At 36.7% G+C, this 13,545-nt stretch overlaps 1 protein-coding gene across 1 annotated transcript in view; it reads right to left on the bottom strand.

Moving 5' to 3' along the window:
• The window catches only part of PGAP1 (post-GPI attachment to proteins inositol deacylase 1), a 39,456-nt gene that overhangs the window by 21,952 nt on the left and 3,959 nt on the right, over nucleotides 1-13,545 (bottom strand). Inside the window, exons 2-13 of the mRNA XM_021555355.4 lie at nucleotides 13,117-13,270; nucleotides 10,417-10,592; nucleotides 9,606-9,777; nucleotides 8,359-8,519; nucleotides 6,738-6,790; nucleotides 6,507-6,573; nucleotides 5,377-5,482; nucleotides 3,630-3,685; nucleotides 3,463-3,546; nucleotides 2,081-2,130; nucleotides 487-538; nucleotides 204-281 (exon numbers count right to left, since the gene is read on the bottom strand). Coding sequence (XP_021411030.2) covers nucleotides 204-281; nucleotides 487-538; nucleotides 2,081-2,130; nucleotides 3,463-3,546; nucleotides 3,630-3,685; nucleotides 5,377-5,482; nucleotides 6,507-6,573; nucleotides 6,738-6,790; nucleotides 8,359-8,519; nucleotides 9,606-9,777; nucleotides 10,417-10,592; nucleotides 13,117-13,270 — 1,209 coding nt within the window. The remainder of the gene's footprint in view (nucleotides 1-203; nucleotides 282-486; nucleotides 539-2,080; nucleotides 2,131-3,462; nucleotides 3,547-3,629; nucleotides 3,686-5,376; nucleotides 5,483-6,506; nucleotides 6,574-6,737; nucleotides 6,791-8,358; nucleotides 8,520-9,605; nucleotides 9,778-10,416; nucleotides 10,593-13,116; nucleotides 13,271-13,545) is intronic.

Genomic DNA, 13,545 nt, shown 5'->3' with positions numbered 1-13,545 from the left:
CAAGTGCTGTTCATGCCTTATTGTTTGGTATTTTATAAAAGTGTTTCTAAGCTTACAGAAGCTACTTTCAAACCACGTATACTGTGGGTCTATGGCTTCTCAGAATAACTTAGCACATATTTAATATACTTCCTTTTCCTCTTGTCACATAACCTGAAAGTTATGAATACACTAAGTAATTTCTGAATGTCGTATTTTTTTACCTTATTGCCAACTGCAGGTGGTACCTGAATGACAACGTGGGACAAAGAAGGATAGTCCAGAAGTTTCAGCATTACAACCTTAAAAAGAAAAAGAAAGAAGTAGCAAAGTCATTAGTGAACATACCCCTTAGCTTGCCCCTTGCCAGTTCCTAGCTGTCTACCTCTTGTACCCTCTTCCTGTGAAATACAATCTGTTCAATTCTCCAAACAGAATTCCTTCCTCTATGACTTGCAACCACCCCCTGAAGCACCTCTCCCTCCTAAAAGTTAGGTACACACTTACCTTGGTGGTTGGAAGTAACTCAGCTCTCCAAGATAAATCAGCAGCTTCCAGGCTGTAAAAATTCATGCACATTAAAGGATGAACAAGCTCATTATGCAGGCCCAGCGTTACAGCGGTGGATTATTAGGATTAATATACCAGCTTCTCTTTCTCTCTCTGAATTAACATTTTAAATTGAGAAGAGATTTGGGTGTACTGCTACCACAGTAATTTATCAAACTGCAGTAAATTCAGATAGTGCAAATCTTATTTATGCAAAACCAAGCTAAGCAAAGCTCCAGCTCTCTCATACAGAAAACCTGCAGCACATATTAGCCAGGCAGCTCAGACACAAAATAGAAACTTTTCATGAGCTAAAACTGCACTAGCATTGAATTATCATGTAGTTTTATTGGCATCAGTTAAATATCAAAACCACAACTTTTCCTATGAAAATATCTAAAAGGGATCATATAAATAAATACAATTATTAGCTGTTAAAGAGTTTGCAGCGGTTCTAAAATGCATTCACACACTGAACTGCAACACATCCATTTGGTCACTTCAGGTTTTGATTTTTTTTGACTACCAGAATACTGCTGTTTCTCTAAATAGTATTCATGACCTCAGGACAGTCCACAGCCAACACACTATTGTTAGATGAGGTTTAAGTAGCAGTCCTGCACTAGTAACGTGCACTTCATGCTAATCAAAGGTCCTACAAAGGAGTAACAGCTGACTTCTTGGATCAGGAAAAAGTAATTGTGACATTTGGCTGGAGTCAAGACTCTGGCTGTACACCTCAGTGAACCCAGAACGATAAAAACTCTGCTAGTTCAATTTTGCCTGGAAGTTTTCCCTAATTTGAAGGGTTGATTAAATTTACTTAGAGTTTATTTTACAAATTCAAACTAAGACAATGTTTTAAATCTATTGTGTAATGACTGTCATAACAAATAAGCACTAAACCAAGCGTCCGTCTAAATACTTTTCATATGACAGCAGCAAAGTTGAAGATAGAGATTCTTTAATCCACTCTTTTGAAGGCTCTGTGTGACATTTAATGTCTTTTGTCACAGGATTTTAAAGAAACAGTATAACAGAGTGGTTTGGGTTGAAAAGAACACTAAAAACCACCTAGGTTCCAACAGCTCTGCTGTGGACAGGGCAGGGACCCTCTACTAGACCAGGTTACTCAGGAGCCCATCTACCCTGGCCTGGAACACTTCCAGGGATGGATCATCCACAGCCTCTGTGGGGGAGCTGCTCTGATGCCTCACCACCCTCACAGTGAACTTCTCCCTAACATCCAGCCTAAACCTGCCCTGTCATTTTGAAGCCACTATCCCTTGTTGTGCCACCTCATGCCCTTGTGAAAGGTTCCTCTCCAGCTCTTGCTATGAAGGTCCAAAATACAGCTCCCTGAAGAAGAATATCACCTATTTTAAGAAAAGCTATTCTTTCCTGTTTTCCTGGTGATATAGAAAGCATTAATTATTTACAATAACAATTTTACTTCCAATCCCTTCCTACCAAGGATAATTTAGAGGCTTTAAATTCAAACACAGTCTCACAAAACCCATTTGAATAAAGAACAGGAATTGTTCATGCTCACCACATTGATGAATTAGTGTTCATGCAGCCATAAATCCAACTACTTGTGTCCTGTAAAGTCAATACCATAAAATACTACATTACCTATGTGTGATTGCATTTATAAATATATTAAAAATACTGATTACTTCAAACAATGCAAGGGTAAAAACTGATGATAATTAAAGGACTGATACCATAATCTTGCAATTATAATTGCAAAGACAGAAAGGTGGAGCTTTAGAGTGGATGGTGGGAGTTTCTAGAAACCATTTTAAATAATGTCAGTTTGTCACACTTTGTATGGATAAATACAAGGTTAAGCAAACAAGCTTTCCTAATTTCTCTTTCAAAAATATCCATCTTATGTATCATGTTTAAGCTCTTCTAGCTAAAAGAAACATCTCAAGGTACTGTGTTAAGCAGAAGAGGAATGTTTTAGATATTTAATGTTCTACTGCTCCGTTCCTTGAGAACTTAAGTGTTCTGAAGCAATAGCACCATGATGTAGCTCTAAGATATTTATTCTGTACCCCGCTCCTCCCCTCAAGCTGTACTAGGCCCATGTTTCAGACACTATAACAAGGGCCAAAGTTATCCTATCAAAGCACAGCTAAGATCACAACATACATATAAACACTGAAGGTGCCACTGAGAAAGACAATTACAAAAGCACCAAGCACAGACAACTGCTGTTCACAATGGTGGTATGAATGGCATCTTTGCCAAGGGGAGGAGTGGCATCAGGGACAGGCAGGATGAAACAGGAAAGCATCTCAATTTTCTTGCCACTAATGTAAAAGACGTGATTCTGAAAAGTGCATTTATCAATCTTCAGTTTGCCAAGAGATTAAATTCATTCTTGTATAAAACACTGAAAAAAAAATTTGGCTGAATGTATGTGTCTCAAGCTAAAAAATACAAGAAATGCTGCACATTATGGTGTTTCCTCTTCATCTGTCTTCCATTCACTTTCTCTGCTTAGTGAAAGATCTCTGCAGCCTTTCAGGTTCACTTAAATTTTATTATGGAAAAGCAAACCTATAAACAGCTTTCCCAAATTAGAAGTATGGCATAAGCAGAGCACACTAAAAACAACTTCTTTCTTCCAAACCATCAATACAGAACTGCACTAAATTAAAGGACACAGTAATATAGAGCTAACCAGAAGAGTTGGAAAGGAAACATCTGAGGTTCAGGTGGCATTGAAGGTTTCAGATCTTGAATACCAAGTGAGACATGCTAAAACAGGTAGTACCTCTGACATGCATTAGGCTGTAATTGTAAATGGATGGCAGCAATTTCAACAGCTGCTCATTAATTATCTTAAAACTGCAGCAAATGGAAATTAAAAAGACACATCTTTATAAGAGAACTCCAGACATTAAGGAAGTATTTTCTCACCAACATACTATTTTCACAGTAAACATGACTGTATGATATTCTGTGGCTTGCAAGAGGAAATGAGAAATATTTTCCATCAGAATCCTAAAAAAAAAAAAAAAACCAACTCATTAGTAAAAAAACCAAAACAAAAACATAAACACACACTGGGGAAATAGATTACTTACATTGTAAACTGAGTAAGTCCATTTTGAGCCTTTGACTGTAATCCACTTGAAAGCTCCTAAAAATAAGTATTTCAGTATGCTGCACTGCAGGAACAATTATCCTTATAATCCAAAATCTTGTATTTTACTGATCACCAGGTCTTCTCTCCTATCCATATATGGATGCAAACCTTATGTGCTTTAATCAACACTGAGGATTGGTACTGCTTACAATTACATGCAACAGTTATCATCAGTTACACAGGAAACAATAAAGGCCTAGGATCCTGTTACCAAATACTAATGATAAAATAAAAACCCCATGGATCTTGAAATAAAATAAAGGTAACAAAAACAAATAAACATACTTATATTTGCGTACTTATAGGGTGAGTGATTAATGATGAGGCAACATTAGGAACAGCCCAAATCTTTGTTCCTGTCAGCATTTTAGAAAGCTAATACAGAAACTTGTGCAGAAGAACATCAGCAAAGTGAATAAAACACAAAAAACCAGGAGCAGTTTAAAGATATGGCTAAGGAAAAAGAGTAAGACAATAGTGAAGAGATTAGAGTACAAATAATCCCAACTGTCATGCAAAGAGGTTGTATCTTTCTTCCATTTAAGGAGAGTAACAAGTTAATTATAAAAATTCAGCTAAATGTCAAGAGGTCACCATGAATAGGAAGACAAAAGCATGAAACCCAATTTAAACCAATTTTTCTTATTGCTAAAAACTGACCCAAAAAAAGGTAACCCTCCCAAAAAATCAATTTCACAACCTCTCTGGGCACCTGTTCTAGTGTTTGACCACCTACCTGGTGAAATATTTCTTCCTAATACCTAATTAGAATGTCTTTTGTTATAACAACGATTTCTACTGCCAATTGTGCTATTGTAAACCTCTGATAAAAATCTAACTTCATCTTCTCTCCAATTCTTCATTAGGTGGTGAAACATGATCCCCCTCAGCATTTTCTTCAGGGTGAAAATCCTCAGTTCTCTCAGCCTCTTTCCCCCATTTCCTATGCCCCAGGAACTGCCTATTTTGGTGGTCTTTTGCTCCACACTAATTTCAGGATATGCCAATGCATAAATACGTTCACGTAAAGAGGCTGCCCAAAACTGGACACCAAAGTACAAACTACACTACAATGTCTTACACACTGAGAACATTCCTGAAATAAAATGGTTTGTATAAAACAGTTCAGCCCAGTTCAGCAAAATAAAGTTTTGCCCTACAAAAGTTGTGTTTAGTCCTTAAGACTCTAGGCAGTCAAAATCTCTCACTTTTAACTCTGCATCCTTAGGAAGGAACTTTACAAGGAAACTCTCAGTGAATAGTTCATTTCACCCTGCCATGTCATGGGGAAAAAGGAAGTGATTGATGGAGCAGATCTGAGTATTCAGATCATAAAGTACCACAATGGCTCTGCAATACTTATCCAATCCCTCTTGCAACCACTGAAGGTAAGGCTGCCCTTCTGACATCCAGCAATTCCCATTTTCTGAGATTTTCTACTGGACAACCTGGTGTAAATATGAATCCTCAGAATCCAAGCTATATAGAAGTGACAGATTTTGCACCTACCCTTGTTAACCAATTTAATACCAAAACCAAATAAAAGCAGATTGGTTAGGTCTATAACCTGTATTTTAGTTTGTCTGAAGGAGGACAAAGTGTATTCTGAAACTTTGTTAGTGACAAGATTAACAATTAACAAAGCAGTATCACTGAATCCTATTCAAAAGACAACTGCTGCACACCTGTGAGGTGTGTAAAAGCTTCAGGATTTTCCTCAAACATCTTTGCAGGGTGTCTCACAAAGTGGTGATTCAGTACAGACATTCTCTTCTTTGGGTCTTCAGTTATCTAAAACAAGAGCACATTATCAATTTTTTACCAAAGTGTGTGATTTAAGATCATCTCATTATCACAGCTAGCAATACAGTTTTGTGGAGGGAAGACAGGAGAGATTGTTAGAAAACATTGAGCCCTTTCTGTTCTGAATTCAATGCTCTGAAATGCCATCAATAGTCAATCACTGCAATACAGAAAATCTACACATTATAAAGCACGGCCAAAACTTTCAGGAGTTTTACATCCTCAGGTACTCATAACACCCGGAAACCATTCCATTAACACACATGCATTCTTCCTGAAATGACACTTAGGGCACAGCTTAAGAAAAATTCTCACATTTAGGCTAATCCGAGTTCTCATATCCAGCTGTATAGCTACACTGGGATTCACTTTTGTTTGGGGTTGGGATTTTTGATTGCTTCATCAGTTTGGTTTTGCTTTTTCCAAATAGGCCTTCCAGGAATAATTTTTATCTATTCCACTTTCCAAAACTGTGGCCACTACAACTGATTTCTGAGAAGTTTTACCCTCTAGCACAGTCAGTGCTGTAGAACAACTGTACTGCTCTTTTTATCTCTCTAAAGCACACATTAAAGTAAGTACACATGAAAAATGAGGTGTCTGTCCCAAACAGCCTCAGAAGGAACACCTGAAATCCTTCCTCTTCTGTGTCGTGGGCTCTGCTCTTATTGAGAGGTCAAATTCACAGCTACAAATCTAACAAAATTTGTTTATCTGGTGCAAGGTCAACTGAACCTGCTGCTTTGTGGAAGAAGTGTTCAGCCCACAGCTCAGCTATAAAGCATCAAGCAGTCAATAATGAAAACTGAGCTAACACCTTCTTATTTTTGACTCTTTGGCCGAACAACACAAAGGGATTTTTCAGTGACTGGAACAAAATAAAAACTACTTTCTCAGTGTGATTTAGCATAATTAAGAAAGAGCTTTCTGTAAAATATCTCTCCTGATTAAACATTCTGGGATGGAAGAAAAAAGGTTGATGGGTAAATATACAGAGACCACTTATACAGACCTGCCTTGTATTTTCATCTATGAGATCAAAAAGAGCTCTAATGGTAGCCAGGATCAATTCTTTGCACCTAGAAGACAGAATAAGTAAAATTAAATCTAGGAATGAAAGATCCAGGTTGATAAAAGTGATCAGAACAGACTTCACCATAATATTAAAGTGAAGTTAAATGATGGTAGAAAGTGATAACAGTGGAGAAGAGAGCTATGCACAGACAATGTTCCATTGTCTTACCACACTATGGAGAGGTGGTCAGTTGAGGCCCAAGCTCTAGGCACAGCTGAACTCTGTTCAGGTGAAGAAAATGGTTAAGTTTTTGTTAGTACTCAACATTCTAAAATTATATGGAAAACCTTCCCCTCCTTATTTAAACATATTTGCATAATTATCAAAGAACAACCTTTATCTTAAGAGTTTCAGGGCTTAAGGTACAACAGAATGACTTCTTCAGTCACCCATCTTGCAAGCGCTGAAGCACGTGCAAGATGGAAATTACAAAACAAAATTACCAAACTATCTATGCTAAATAACAGACACTAACAGTGAAAGGGCAGAAAATAGAGAGGAGGAAAACTTACCAAAAATTTTTTCAAAGACTGCTTCTATGACTAATCTTGCTATTTTAATAACTGATCCTAGGACATGAGAATAGCAGCATGCCAATGAAAGCTGCTGTTGAGAAACCAAGGGCATCCTCAACATAAAGAAACATCAGAACACCACAAAGAAAGACCTGGTCAGTCTGAAGCCATTACTTGCTTTAAATGGATTTCATGTACTACATTTTAGGGCTTAACACTATCAAAAAAATCTCCCACAAATGGAGCTCATCAACCTATTGCTCAACATGAATAAAATAAACTATGAACTATTAATGCATCATTGGGAAGAAAAAAACAAATTGAACAATAACAACCACAAAACAACCTGCAAAACAAACCAAACAAAAACCAGAAAGAACTGGTACCACTACCCATGAAAACTCATGCAAAATTCTGGTCACCAACACTCAAGAGAAATGAAAGTAGAGCAGATGCAGAGAAGGGTTACTAGGACAAAGGGAATGCAGAGTTAATCCTCTTAGCCTAGCAGGATCTGAGCTGAGCCTATTTATAGACAGCTTTCTGTACAACACACAGGGAGGTAAACACCAAGGGAATGACAGATATTTCATACAACATTTTAAGCAGATGTCAGAAAAAAGGCATTAAAAAACTGGCTTCCTCAGTAAATGGAAGTTGGAAATTACAAATTTGCCACCTCCTTCTGAGTGTTTTCCAGCTTCTCCATTGTCCATGTAGGAAACAAATTGATGGAGAAGGGATGGAACAACAAACCTAAATGCTTTCTGATGACCCTTGATTAATTTTGAAAGGATAGATGCCCCAAAAAGCAGAAAATTGTTCTTAATGATCCTCTACATCCTTTCTATTCCTAAATTCTACGGAAAACAACAAATACAAAAAGAAGGTGCTATGCCAGAGCTCTCTTTTATAATAGAACACTCTACTTCTATACTACAAATTCACCTTTCTGCATATACACACCTCTTGCAAAAACAAGGGGAAATAAAACCTGAGTTCTGGAACTGAAGAAGTGCAAGCAGGTGGTAAGAAGAAACAGTACCAAGCAATAGATGATTCCAGTCAGTGCCACACATACTCCTCCAATGGAGGCTCATTACATCAACTATTTTTGATTTTATAACCATACAGTATCCATCTAGTATTTGAACATGCAGTATTTTCATACTGATTTACACTATGCTGCCCATATAGACACTAATACATGCATTACATTAGTAACTATCTAACACAGTTCCATGCAAAACCAGAAAAACAGTTTGCTTTTTTACCACAACAGATAAGGCACTGTCATGTTGACTCAATCTTGGTAGAAAAGCCAGTCCTGAACGAACTTGGTAATCTCTGAATCCTCCCGCCACAGAAAGGGTGGTTAAATTTCTTAAATCTTGGGCCTTTAGAATCCAATGATTGTTTACAGCTGTATAAAAATCTATAAAATATATTAAAATCAATCACCATTTTCTCATAACCCTATTTGATATACCAAAAAAAAGCTATATAAACATTAACTAAAAGTTTCTGTAAGACCCATGGGAGACATTTGAGTTCTGATTATCACTTTTAATTCATGTAAGAGAGAAAAATTATTGTTTTAACCCAAAGAGGTAGCAGTTAGGAAAGACAGATACATTTTCTGTATCAGCTGAGCACATACATTGTTAGAGTAGCAATCCATAGGTTTATTTGAAAGACAAACACAGATTTACTTGAAGACCAGAAACAGTCAGTAAGGAAGAAGCATTGCACTGAAATCAATTGTAGGATGGAGAATTAATACAAGCACAAATAATCAAATTCAGTAGCTAAAGATAATCCATTCCTCTTGGGTGTCACAGAGAACAATGAAAATTAATGTCTGTTCCCTTCCCTTCACCAATTCCCTCAGTATCTACATGTAAAAGCACAATTATCACATATTTAATCAGTATAGTTTAATCAAATCTAGCTTTTCAGGAAGTGTATAGTACATGTGTAAGGATATACTTTATTTTTATGCCACACTTATTTAGGTGAGGGGAAAATACGATTTTTTTGTACATATTTAAAATACGTAATTACATAAATACATAATCTATATTTACACACTCCCCTCTACAACCTCTGGGTATGAAAAATATTAAATTTAGCACCTTTTACAGAACTAATACTATCTCATTCGATAAAGATAAAAGTCATTACAGAGGTCAAGTTTCAAAAGAGGAGAAAGAAAAGAAAGAAAATATGTCATTCACTGGAAAGCTTACAAATTTAGTAACATGCCCTGCAACTTATTAAATTACAAATTATTGAGAGCTCCAGGCCTCACACAGAAACTCAAGTCCACATAATCCATTCTATATGACACTTGAGTTTCTCTGAGTATCCTGGGACCTTCAACTACTTGAGTAACAAAGAACAGATTGATTACAGTAAATAAAGCAGCACATTTTGCTGTTGATTTGCAAGAATCTTCCCCACTAAAGCTTGAGAGGATCAATAAAGAAATACCATGTGATTAGACAAATGCAATACTCACCAGTAAGGTATTTGTCTAAAGGCATTACAGGTGCAACGTGAGGTGTGGCTTGTGTAATGAGCAGGTTTATAAGTTCAGGCTTAAAATTCTTCAGAGTGAGCAATGCTCTTGCAACAAGACCACCCATGGAATGCCCAACTATTGCTACACTGCTCGGTGCAAATTCTCGATCCTTCAGCAAAGAGCAACCAGACACATCAGAAACAGATTTGACATTGAACTATTCTTATCACCTGTAGATTTCCTCCCCCTAGCTCCCCCAAATTAACTTATGGTCTTTCAAGGACAACATGAATTAGCATCAACTTAACAAGCTTACAAACTGAATTAAAATTTAGTTGCTATCTCATGAAAATGTACTTATATGAAGTATCCAGCTCAAAAGGAAATACTGTGTAGCCTTTGTAAGCTTAGTAAACTTAAGCTGATTTTAATTTCTGAAACTTTTAGGAACAGAGGACATCAAAGAACTTTTCCAGAGAAAACTTGATGTAAGGCAATGAATATATATGAATATTTTAGTAAGCTACAGGTGTTTACATCTCTACTAGAAAAAGACATCAATTGTGCATAGAAGTATTTATTTAGAAACACAACACAGAACCTCCTTAAAGCTCTGGGATTGATGTAAGTACTAAAAATCCGTTAAAGAAAAGTACTTCTCTACTGCATTATTATCACCTTCCAATATCTAGACACATTATAAAGTCGCCCTCCCCTACTCATCACTCTTCAGTTTTGCAGCAGGAAAGGCAGCCCAGAATTCCATTCCCAAATGGAAGTGAATTACTCAGCATGTGTCACTACTTACCTTGTACAACTTAAGAATTACTTTTATGCACTCATGGACAAACTTGGTCTGTTGTTGCAGACTACCACCATACAATGCAACCAACTCCTCATTAAAGTTGACACTGAAGAAATTAAAATGATACTTGAAGTCAACATCTTCTGCTTTTCTAAGTGCAATGGAGCCAAGAGAACGTACTAGAAAAAGAAACCACATCAATTGGAACAGTCCAACAGTCACTGCTCAGCATCACTTTAGCAGAAAAACACATTAATATGTAATCAATTAAGAAAGAAATACACTAAATCCATTGTTCACCTCAAGTAATTTATAAAAGACATTCTAAACCAAACCATTTTTTTTTAAGCTTAGTGCTGACAACAGAGATATTTTATGTCAGGAACAAATCTATACAAGGATCATGTTCCTCCACCTTAAGGCTGCTTTTCTCATCTCATTTGCAACTGCTTGGTACAAATGAGAAGGCATTCTTGATTCCAACTGTAGAGGCAGCCTTACTGCTAGGCTTTCTTGAAACTCCTTTGAAGGCCAGCAACTCTATGACAACACTCCCAAATACCACTAAGATAGGTATGGGAGATTGCAAAACCAAACCCTAAAGGACACTTGTCCATCTCAAACCTCAAGTGAGAAAATGTTCACTTTACAAGGTCTTGCTTCTGACCTGTCTTCCCTGTCTGACCCTGGCTACTACTCAATACAGCCTTTTGTGTGCAGAATTGTCCCCAAGTTTCCATGGAGACAATGCAGGATGGGAATAATAACAGCTGCAAATAAAAAGGCATGGTAGCAGAAGTAGAAAATAAAAGAGAAAATCCCAAAAATACAACAATATATAAAATAACAAATGATGGTCATAAAGGTCTGCCCAAATCCACACAGGAGCAAGATTCTCTTAAGATTCTCTTAGGGTACAGGTTAAGAGAACAGCAGAACCCTCCTTCTCAGATCATCGTTTATGTAAAGTCTGAATTTCGTACATTCTACAAATTTCATTTTAGTGCTCATGAAAGATGATGAATTAATATTTCAAAAGTGCCTGTAACACATCAAAAACTCCTGAAAGTGGGCTGTGAGTGAGCCTCTTCTTTCAACTCAGAGGACAAGAGGAAATGGCCTTAAGTTGCACCAGGGGACATTTATATTGGATCTTAGGAAATGTTTCTTCCTCAAAAGGGTGGTCAGACATTGGAACTTGCTGCCCAAGGTAGTGGTGGAGTTGCCATCCCTGGAGGCATTAAAAACCTGTGTACATGTGGCACTCAGGGACATGGCTTAGTGGTGAGCTTGGCAGTGCTGGGTTAATGCTTGCATTCCATGATGTCAAAGCTCCTTTCCAACCTAAACGGTTCTATGAAGATAACAAAGGCAGCAGCAGCACCTGTCTTCATTGCTTATCAAATATGAATATATTTTAAACAACTATAAAAATTACAATAGCAACACCTTCTCTGCTCATCTAGGCATCAGAATAAAACTGTGTTACCTCACAATAAATTCTGAACAAAGTAAGAATCAATATGAATTCATTTTAACAGAAGTTTTGCAAAATGCACAGATGATGTATTGGCAGTCTTCCTAAATCCACTCCAAAAGGAACATGACTAAAATATTTATTGTTCCTATAGCATGCAGTACTTCTACTCACCTAGCTTTCTCTTCATATATTTCCTTTTGATTTCTAAAATGCCCTGAGAGTATATTCTATTTCCTGCACAGTGATGTACTGCCATGTGTTTAGAGACAGCATTAATTCACAGATTTGCAGTATTTCATGCACAATCACAAAAGTCCATATGGTACCTCTCATAATCATTATGTTTATAATCTTCTTTGGATGCTATTGTGCCTGGAAGTCTGTATGGGTTTTCTGAAAATACTAATTGGTAAAATACACTGTTATAAGCTAAGCAAGTACATTCTCAAAAAACCCCAGCTCTCTAAAGGTTCTCTGAAATCAGGTAATTTAATAATCAAGTTTAGTGTTAATATAAGGAAAAATTATCACAGTAAGAAATCAGGGCTCAGACTATGCTGGTTTTCCCCACACAGATCCATTTTCTAACATCATGAGTGGGTTATTTACTGTTTCAAAGCACATTTTAGGGAACAAAAATAACAGTCTGACAAACTCAGATGGGAAGGAATAGCAGGTACCAAAGTAAATATTGAAGCACAAAACTTGATGTACCATTAGCTCTGGTATTCAAAAAAATGAAGATGCTTTAAAACATTAAAAGCATTTTAAGCATTAAGCATTTAAAGCATTAAAATGCTTTAAAACTAGAGGGCAAGCTTAGATGATGCTGATTTCTATAGCATGTAATTCCTTTACATCACAGATAACAGATGGTTCAGTTTCTCCTAATCAAATTCAGGTCGTGTTTTCTTTGGCATTCACTGCACTAAACACTGTTCAAATCAAAACCAACTAGATGTTTGCAATCAAATGTACAGCAAGGGTGGAGTGCTGCTAGAGGACAGCATAAACTGTACTGTTCCTTGCTTTCAAAAGATATTACAGCTTAACCATTCAACCAATTTCAAACAAAAATCATGTATCCTGACTGTTTGGAATTAAACAGACTAACATGATCAAGCATTGTGACTCTGTCTGGTATTATTTCAAACAGAAAGCTACCAAATGCACAAATCTGAGAGCTTTTTTGTAACAAAGCTATAACTCAGCTAAATACTCACCTTGTTTGTAACTGCCAGCATTCCCGGGCAGAAAGAGAACTGGAATTCCTGTCAATAGGAGATTTTTGTTTTCTTCAGCATAGTTCCCTTCCCCATAGAGATACAGCTCATATGCTGGGTATCGTCTGGCTGTTTTCTTAGGTAATTTTATTTTCTATTGCAAAAATTAAAAAGAAAACAAAACCCTTGTTTATAGAGTTACAAAGAGGAAAATACAGTGGCTATCTAGCCATTTAAATGATCTGGCATATGTGGCTGTAAATTACAGTCTAAAGAATACAGAATGAAAAACTCGGTTTGGCTTTAAAAAAGGACTAATTAAAAACAGCGTATCAAACAAACTGTTTAAGTAAGTATTACTGGGCATAATGAATGGCTGCAGTTACTTACTCTAAACAGTGATTACCTTCAAGTAGCTTTGAAACAAGC

The sequence above is a fragment of the Lonchura striata genome, chromosome 7 (assembly GCF_050655825.1).
Source record: "Lonchura striata isolate lonStrDom1 chromosome 7, ASM5065582v1, whole genome shotgun sequence".
Classification (NCBI taxonomy): Eukaryota; Metazoa; Chordata; class Aves; order Passeriformes; family Estrildidae; genus Lonchura; species Lonchura striata.
This window is presented reverse-complemented; position numbering and strand designations above follow the sequence as displayed.